Below are 9,921 nucleotides of genomic sequence, written 5' to 3'. Positions count from 1 at the left end.
CAATAACTGTGAATGATTAAACTGCTTGTTGGGATCGTGTGCCATATGATACAGTTAACTGTCTGCCTCTGACCCTTCCTGTTAGCCATCACCTCCCCGCCTGCCTCCTTCTTCTAATAAATTCAAAGGGGGCTTTGAGCGGAGCTGACCCCCCTAGTGAAAGTGCCATAGAGCAACTCCAGATGTGAACATCTTCCCTCTCTTTCTCTCCTCCTCTCTGTCTCCCACACTCTCCCACTTCCACCACCAGTGCACCCGCCCTCCCCCATGCAGCTACGAGTTTTCCATTTCCTTTTTTGGTGAAAAAATCTGGAACAGAGGCAGGGAGGAGGACATTTCGCCAACGCCGATAGGAGAGTGTATCTGGAGGTCTGTGTATTTGTGCTTCATCAAGGCAATGAAACAGTCGACTCAGCATAAACACTGGTGCATGTATATCCATTCAGGGACATACACACAAATTTGCGCCCGTGCTCCATTTTTCACACGCACATGCGAGCACACACACATTCACACACCTACACACACACACATACACACAAATATTTTAAAAATATCAGAAAATTAAAGGCATACACTTTTCACTCTTTTATTACCTACGTCTGGTTTGTCTCTACCATTTTCTCGCACTCACACTTTCATGCTCGACTACTCATTCCCCTGACTTTACACACACACATGCACAGAGATATTTTCTTCCTAGAAAGACATTTGCCAAAGTGGGGAGGTTTCTGGTTTACAGAGTAAACACAAGTTCACAGAAATCTTCATACATAATGACCACAATGATGCACAGAATGTAAACATAGAAAATATAAAAACTGCTAAGAAACATCAAAATCAGTGTGAATTTATTTAACAAGTCTTCAAAATAAAACTAAGCATTCAGCCATATCAATTTTCATCTGAGTTACAGGTATGTTCATAGTTTTAATCCTGATGGCCTATTCTCCATCTTAAAATGTATATTTGCCAACTCTGACTCACCAGCATCAAAGCTGAAATAATGAAATTATTAAGGTATTTTTTAATAGAATTTTCACAAGTGTATTATACAAACTTACAATGAAAAAAACAAACAATAACAGCTTCGACAGAAACAAAATAATTAGTGTGGCCAATCACGGCAGGCGGTGCGTATTCCTGCCACACACAACAGTAATGTTGATGTTTCAGCTTCTTTTAGGTTATTAATGCTGGCTCTTTGTAGAATGATTATATATCTATATATAGATATATATATATATGTATAAAGAATTATTAAAACAACTAAAAAAGGAAATAAGATAAAATGTTATGTAAAAAGTGTCATTGCAAAGCTCAATATAAGCAGATACAAGACAAAAAATGCTCTGTATTTCTTGTGCCTTGTCCTCATAAGAGCAAGTAACAGCTACAGGGAGGCAAAGTGAATGTTTTTATGTGCACGTACATATCTTACCCAAAGTGCAAATAATTTGGAGTGAATAATAAGAACCGACTACAATAATAAACATATGCTCAGCTTTTTATGTTCTTCTCATTCGTATTTTACCATTTACAAAAAAATGTCTAATTCTTTAAAATGTCCCACCTCTTTCTGGATCATTATATACAGTAAATTGTTAAGTTGAACAAAGAAAGACATACAATAGAGAAAGGCAACTGACACGTGAGGAAAGGAAACATTCAAAATGCATAAAACTGCAGTTATAAGAGCATTAAAACAGTAACTCCATTACACTTTTAAAATATTGACTGCAAGTTTCATCTACTATACTGTATCAGTGTTTGGTGTCTTTTCTTCAGAGTATGATTTCTACCTGAAGTTACATTATTGATGGAAAAAAATGTTTTACACAGTTACAAGCAATTCGCACTTATAATAATAAGGCACTCCATGAACAAAATCTATTTAAAAAAAATTTTTAAACTTTTTTTTTGGAAATCTTTGTGAGGGTTCATGCAAACAATGCAGCATCAAAACAGGATTTTGGACACCAGCTTTTAGATTAGAATCTGACATAGACGGGACATTGAGTAACTGATGTCTTATATAAAGAAATTGACCTGAGGCAGTATGTGTTAGCCTGTGTTTCCTGTCTTGGTAATTACTCAGGGTTCTTGCCATAATAAAGAGTAAGTTGAGGGAAAGGTGGGATTTTAGGAAATGAATGCTCTATAGGCTGGTGTGGCAGTCACGGCATAAGATTCTGTCACCATCAGGGAAAAACCCAGCACCAACAAGCGAAACAGAGCACTGCGAGCAGGTGAAACACGGCTGATGCCACTGACGATCTTCAAATGAGATGTACTTTCCTCCTCCAAAGCCTGAAGAGCAAGGAAAAACAAATTGACTGCTGAAAGTTGATACTTGAAAATAAAATATCAGTTTTTTGACACTAAATTATCCTGACATTTTTTTTGTCTATAACAGGGGTGTCAAACATAAGGCCCGGTGGACAGCATCGGCCAGGCAAAGACTCCATTATGGCACAGGGTTAGGAAGGCTTTCAGAAATGTTAACGACGAGTGGATACATTTTGAATTTTTTACTGTTTTCAAAAGTTTCATCACTAGACCAATGGTCATTTATACTACAGCAGGGCACAGTTAGGTAATAGATAAAAAAATTACATGATAGAAAAGTTCATGTTTTTCGCTATTATTTACTATATAAATTTATATAAATATATATTTTTTAATATTTGAAATTGTATTTTTTTGTATATCTGAGGGAATAAATGTTAAACATCTTCATAAGTTAGTGATTAGTTTCAGGTCTTCAATGCATTCAACACTATTTTTTGCCATAAATTCTCTGTATCTACCCTCTGTGGTCCAAGCAGTCTTCCATACCATACTGAAATTCAATGTATGTAGTGTATAAAGGTAGCACTACAAGTATATTCACAAATCAAGATAGTGATGTATACACCGTGATGCATTCTTGCCTGTGATGGGTTTGCTGCAGGCCTCACACTTCTTGGCGTACAGGTTTCCAAAGCACTTGAGGCAGTAAGGGCTGTCATCCCGGGAGGTGAAGTGCTGACCTGCCAGCTGGGTCTTACAGCTGGTGCACACAAAACACTCCTTATGCCACGGCTCATCACGATAGGTCACTCCACCTTTGGTCAGAGTCTTAAAAAAAGATCAAGGGTCAAGTGGAAATCTGTCACACTACTGCAGAGATTTAATACAACTAATTTTTTACTCATTTTTTTGAAGTGTGGCAGTTTACCAGTTTCTCAAACTGTAATAAGTCTTTATAACAATGTGGCAGCTTTGCTGACCTTTTTACAGCGTGTGCAACGTGGAGCAAACTTGTCCTCGTAGCAGGCCACACAGTAGTGCTCATCCTTGTCAGGAATGAAGGACTTTGAGCCAATCGGCTGTGAACAGCTGTGACAGATGAAACAGCCCTCATGCCAAGTCGAACCTGCATACTCGAGTTTTCTTGTGCCTACAGTAACAGAAGAATGGAAACAAGAGACAGAAAATGAATGATGGAAAGAATGAATATAAAAGTGCTAAGCTTGCATCATCTACACGTCTTTATAGGATAGTTACGATCATTTTGGTATTTTTTGTGGTTTTATTAAAATAGGAAATAAAACAGTTGAATTGCATGAAGACATATAAATCCATTTTGTTTCACTAAGATTTATTTTTCATCATAATACCACAGCCCCCATACTTCTCTCCTACAACTGGAAACTGGTGGCAGGCCTTAAAAGAAAAGGGATAATGCCATTTCCCCCTCTGTGTCCTCAACCAATCCATCTTGTATTCCACAGCTGTTGAGATTTTTATTATACTGGTTGGTTTATTCTACAGTGACGCAGTGGTTTGTGTTGGGCTGACATCTTGCATTACTGCTAACGTTTCCTCGCCTTAGGGTATATGTGCTGTTGTGATCTCTAATCAAAAACACTGAAATCCCCAGCAAAATCTTTCCAGATTAGAAACTGACATTAATAACTGTGGCTCAAGAAGCATAATATTAACTGTTAGACATGCCTATTTGACAAATACAATAAAAGTGAACATGCTAAAATAGAATTCTGTTTTTCTTTCTTTTTTTTTAGAAGAGAAAGCATTTCAAAAGAATAGCAATACGCTTTAAAAACTTTATAAACAGGCAGTAAGTTTATAACAAAGCACGAAATCTCTGCACAGAAAGCCGAATTTCTAAAGAATGCTTTCTGCATGTAGTCTAAAGTCAGTATTCTTTAAATAGTCTCTTGACTCTACAGGCCCTCTTGATCTTACACCACAAAACTACTGTGTACTCTGCTTATTACAGTACACGTTTACAGTACACTTCCATAAATGGATTTCCCATATATGTGAGATGCAATCAAAAACTTTCACTTACAGCACAGGGATAAAAGGATTTCAATTTGGTTAACGTTTCATTCAAGGTCGTGTCCTTGAGCCATACACTGCTACGTTTTGATCACTCGCTTGAAGCTCTGTTTTGACTAGTCGCAGGCGTAGATTTGTGATACACACTGGATTTCCTCCAGCCTGTCAAAACAGCGACCCTTCAAGTTGCAAGTAACTAAAAGTGGTGAGTAGGGTGAGAGGTGAGTGAAGATTGTGCCCTTGTAGGACAGTTGTGTGTGCTGTAGTTCATTTGCACATAATGTCCTTGCTCAGACCTCTCAAAGGACTGGCATGGCTGTGCAGAGCCTTTGCACAATTTTGCAGACTGTCATCTATATGCTGTAACTGATTACTGTCACCAGGTGGCAGAGTCAAAAATGTGTGGAAGAACCAGTCTGTGGGCTGTTCTTGTGATGCTGTTGATCCTTCAGCCAGCCATGGAGAAGATTGATGTTATAACATGCAAAGAGTTAAAGTGAAACCAAGCATTCAAAACAAAACAACTGCAGCCAGTGTCTGGGCTTTTTCACGCTACTGTTTTGATCTTTGGTATTATTTTGTTCTTTTTTCATGCTTCTGTCTCCCCTTTGCAGTGAATGCTCCCTTTCCTGCCCAGCTTCACTTTTCAACCAATCAGCATTCGATCTACACGCAGCATCATCTTTGCTGAGCCATGCACTGTTGTTGTTTTGAGGACTGCACATCAGCGCATCTCTATAGAGATAAACGAATACTCACGCAAATGAGCACAAATACAGTACCATGAATCCCATTTTAAGACAGTAGAACTGGGCACTTTCAGTCTGATCTTATGGGAAAATTTCCCAGTGTGCCTGACCTGATGCACTGCTCTTCAGGCTTGGAAACTCCAAGCTCGTCTACTGGAAACTATTTGGTGTCTGAGTTTATAGCCAGAGACCAAAAACCCAAAATGATATCAGTTAGCTTAGGTAAAAGTTAAATCACTTAAACTTTTTGGTGTTTTTTTAGGTGAAGCAGAACATATCTTGTATGTTTTGTCTGTTTGAAAAATAGAAAAGAACTTATGCAAGACTTCAGTCGCCACAACAACAGAAACGCTAAATGATTTTCAGAAGTGAAGAAGAGGACCATTGTCTGCGACTGCACAACAACATCTGGTTGATGATCTTTGGCAATGGAATAATTTCAGTACTTTTATCGGAACAATCTTGATAACCAAAACAGTTTCTGTGGAATCTTTATACTGATTCAGTGTAAACTGTGCTTTTCTCCTCAAGTCGCTAGCACTAAGGCTATCATTCAGCTATTACACAATGATAAGTATGCTTCTTTTTTTTACAGGTGTTTATGTTATTTGATGACAAATGATGGCAACTGGACGCACAAAAATGAAACAGGATGAAGTAAGTGTCCCTGTAAATTTGTCTTACATAATACTGAATAAAAAAGAGGAGTAATTGGGGGAAGCCAAAGTCTTCCTTGAATTATTTGTAGATTATGAGGGCTGATAAAGATAGTACCGGGGACTGGAATTTGCAGATTTCTCTACTGATATGATCAGTTTACTTCCAGTCTGTCAGCCATTGGGATCTAGTTTAAACATGTCAATACAAGCAGACTATTCAAGCCTTGTCTTTGCCTCTTTATCATTGGTCATCCTTTTTTCTAAATCCATCCTGTTTCGCCTTTTTCTATAATTTTGACTTTACACTTTTCATTTGACCCTGCTTTCTGGAGTTTACCATCTTACAGTTCTTTTAAAATGATGTGCCTATATTTTAACTTTTCAATTTGAAACAAGTGGAATACATAAAAATAAAAGGAGGGACAAGGAGGAGGGGGTGAGTAAGGTATCATATTTTATGACAATGTTTTTCTATTTTATTGAATTTCATCTTATGGCTCGGCTCATGTTTCAAAATGCCCCATAACTTTACTTTTCTAAATGCCACTGGAAGCATACTTCATACAGACACAAAAAATAAAAACTATAAACTGTTACAAACAAAATTTAGACCAGAAAAAAGACTATCATGCACATTTCATCTTCAAAGTCCCTTTGCACAGAAACATTGCAGCATCCACACATACCTGGCATGACAATCTTGTCACAGGCTACACACTTGGAGGAGAATTCATTACAGTAGCAGTCATTGCAGAGCAGTGCATCATCCTGGCTAGTGAAGGGTTCATCTGCCAGAGAGCGATCGCAGCGGAAGCAACGGAAGCAGTGCTCATGGTAATGCCGGTCTTCATAAAAGAGTTCCTGGCAGCAGAGCAAAGAAAAGGCAAGGACACTGAAAGTCATTTCATACACTTACAAATGTGTCCAAGAAATGAAGTGACATTTCCAGGCATATAAACTAAGGGGATAACAAAAATACTAAAAAATAATTTGTGTTTATAGCATGAGCATTGAGGAGTTTCGTCCTGGGCTAGGTCAAATGTCTGTATATGCAGTGACAAGTAGGTTGCACATGTGCATGACTGTGATTTTATTGGTCAGGCATGTGGAGTGAATTCATTGTATACAGGGCTTTAAGCCAGGAAAATGCTGGCTTTATTTTTCATTTACCCCTCTTAAGGGTGTTGATAACTGAATGGAATGTTTTAGCTAAGTAAACTATCAAGCACTGTGTCATAACTCCACTTATTTGACTCCATTATGGACCATATTGGCTTTAGCTGATCCACTTCATATTAGTGTTTTCCACTGAGGGAGGATTACATTTTAACTTGATTGTGGGGAAGAAATAGACATTGCCTAATGCTGCATTTTTACTATCTCAAAATTAGTTAGTTGGCATTTATGGACTTCTGTGGAAATTACCTGCATAATTGCTTGTTAAATTAGCCTCTACAATGTCTTGCTACGCAAAATATATAGATCACGCCTCATTTACTATGAATTATGCATCATTAACATGACATAACTTCTGTTTTAGCCATTCAAAGCCATGTCCAAACACTGTAAAAATGGCATAAAGCTCATTGGAGTAGTTCTTTTGTGTGATTTATCTTTGTTTAAACAGTTAATACAAAGTCCACACTGTGGAAAGAGGTAGATCATTATTAGTAGTTTATTACATAAGGAAATCCTATATATACAATCATGTTTTTATCTTTTTATAACAACTATCGAATGCTTTTCAACTGCAAATCTAAAAAAATATTTCACTTGTTACTCTTGTTGTCGAGCACATAGCTGATTGCATGTTGGGTCACGTTGAAATGGATGCCTTACCCTTGCGTCATGGCCAATCAGTTCTTTGCACTCGTCACATGTGTTCGAGAACAAGGTGTCATAGCAGGGGATGCAGTAGGGGCTGTCATCAGACTGGATGTACTTGCGGCCATACAGCGATTCTTTGCAATTGTCACAGTCAAATCGGTCAGTCATCGTAATTTCCTAAAATAGAGAAAAGATGCATTCAGGTCATCAATGATTCTAAAGTAAAATGCTAAAAAGCAAAAGTGAGAACAAACAATAAAATCACAAGAGAAGAGAACAATGAACAGTGGACGAAAAGGAGGGAGCGTGCTCAAGAATGATTCAATCACCTTTTCCATCACAGCAGCCGAACATCAGTGTAGACTTTCACTGCCAATATTTATGCTGTAAATACTTCAGCTTGTACCAGCAATGGAGCAGAGCTCAAACAAAATACACAGCGCAAGTGGGAGCAAGTGGAAAGAGACGCAGGGAAAGGAGTGAGTGAGGGAGGGAGTTAGAGCAGTTCAAAATGCCTTTTAACGTTTTATTACTGTGTGATGAAAGTGTGTGGTAGGTGCAAAGGGAAGGGGGCAAAAGAGGGAGCTGTCACTTGCTGTCTTTGAGTAAAACACCTTCCTGTTTCTATGAAGCGCAAGCTAACGAGTAAAACGCCAAACTGAACAACCTCTGCTGCGATTATGACAGAAAGACGTAGTATATCTGCGCACATCACATGAAATCCACGTGCGTGTAAATATTTATGATGCAAGGTTTTTTTTTGTATATAGCATGGACCACCAACAGATACAGAAATCTGGTGAAGCGTTTGAAAGTGTGTTTGTGTGTATATGTCTGAACACAACTGCTCAGCAAGTGGCTTCCTTGCAGGACAAGATGCAGCTACAGTGTGTGCCTTATAGATAATAGGCAGTAACTGTCTATGAATATGGTTTCCGTTGTACGAAAGCACCCTTGATCATGACTGAGTGAACAACAAAGTGACAGAACAACATTGTGTGAGCATTATGGTAACAGTATCAGGTTGCCAAAACATTACAACATGGCTGGAGAAAAGCCCAGTGATAAGCTATACCGCCCTCTGGCAGGCTCTAGTGCTGGCTATTCATTCCCACCACCCAGTAACAACAATCATCGTTGATAAGACAATCAATCAAACTTTAAACTGCTCCATTGCTGCCTGTCTTACACCCACACCCTTAGAAAAATACCCACGGCTGCATGCACACAAGCATATTACACACAAATCCCAAAGGAGGCGTGTAAGTACACATACTGACATTTTTTGTACCAAAGGGGGAAAAAAAGAACAAAGCCAAGTCACACAGGATCCACCATCAAAGAAAAAAATAGTCTCAGCCTCTCAAGTTTCAACCGTCTCTGCCGCTTTGGACATGTGTATGAACGGGCGCACATCACTACACTGCCATGTCACTCTAATTTAATGACTGAATGTCTTAAATTCTGGGGCTTATGCGAAAAGATCAGAATAAGCAGCTGTGGTTCTGTTGTGTTTTAACACTATATTTATGTACATTTGATACACCATCCATCTAAGAAACTGCTGCCATTGGCCCACATAACTACAACGTCAGGATTAGATCAGCAAAGTATAAAGCTCAAAAGCAGCACTGCGACCTTAATATTATCTGCACGTCACGTTAACATACACACACTGCTTTCCAGGCAAAGGTACGGGATGAGGCATGACTCACAAAGCCAGAGAGTCAGTGCTATGACGTCTGATATCAGATTAAATTTCCACAGCAAATCACACACGTATTTATTGCCTGTTTTATATTCATACATAATCTGTCCATTATGATAATAAAGTATATAGAACTTGTTAAAGTAGAGAAGTGAGATGTTTACACTTCGATTCCTTAAAGAGTAATAAACAGTCAGCCTTTTTTTTTAGGTTTGTCTAGTTTCCCTGTCTAAAAACTAGTTTAGGGTTAAGTATCCAAAGAACTCAGTGGAGCACAGATGAACATTAGAAGTAATTGCAAAATTTTCCAGAACCAAGTGCAAATATATTGCATGTAATACTTCAAGAATCAGAACAAAGGCTGTTTTTTTTTACTCCCAGGACTTGTAGTGTTACAGTGAAGTGATTTACTTCAAATACCAATCCAAAGCCTAAAATGAAGTTCTAACAGCACAGACTCTCACAGAGAGGGGCATGACGTCAGTGCACTGACCCTGCAGTGATGGCTTAAGACGTGACTGCATGCAGAAATTGTTGGCCACTAATCAAAAGAGAAGAGAAGAGAAGAGAAGAGAAGAGAAGAGAAGAGAAGAGAAGAGAAGAGAAGAGAAGAGAAGAGAAGAGAAGAGAA

The 9,921-nt window shown here is 38.4% G+C and overlaps 1 protein-coding gene across 1 annotated transcript in view; it reads right to left on the bottom strand.

The window, feature by feature from the left end:
• Positions 1-575: 575 nt before the first annotated feature.
• Positions 576-9,921, bottom strand: part of fhl3a (four and a half LIM domains 3a) — a 44,914-nt gene continuing 35,568 nt past the window's right edge. The window contains exons 2-6 of the mRNA XM_005925554.3: positions 7,595-7,759; positions 6,442-6,616; positions 3,273-3,442; positions 2,934-3,120; positions 576-2,310 (exon numbers count right to left, since the gene is read on the bottom strand). Of these exons, the coding sequence (XP_005925616.1) occupies positions 2,159-2,310; positions 2,934-3,120; positions 3,273-3,442; positions 6,442-6,616; positions 7,595-7,750 (840 nt within the window). The 5' untranslated portion in view covers positions 7,751-7,759 and the 3' untranslated portion in view covers positions 576-2,158. The remainder of the gene's footprint in view (positions 2,311-2,933; positions 3,121-3,272; positions 3,443-6,441; positions 6,617-7,594; positions 7,760-9,921) is intronic.

Source organism: Haplochromis burtoni, unplaced genomic scaffold (genome assembly GCF_018398535.1).
Source record: "Haplochromis burtoni strain Fernald_Lab_line unplaced genomic scaffold, NCSU_Asbu1 Contig_84, whole genome shotgun sequence".
NCBI lineage: Eukaryota > Metazoa > Chordata > Actinopteri > Cichliformes > Cichlidae > Haplochromis > Haplochromis burtoni.
Note: the sequence above shows the minus strand (reverse complement) of the source record. Positions and strands in the feature narration are given on the sequence as shown.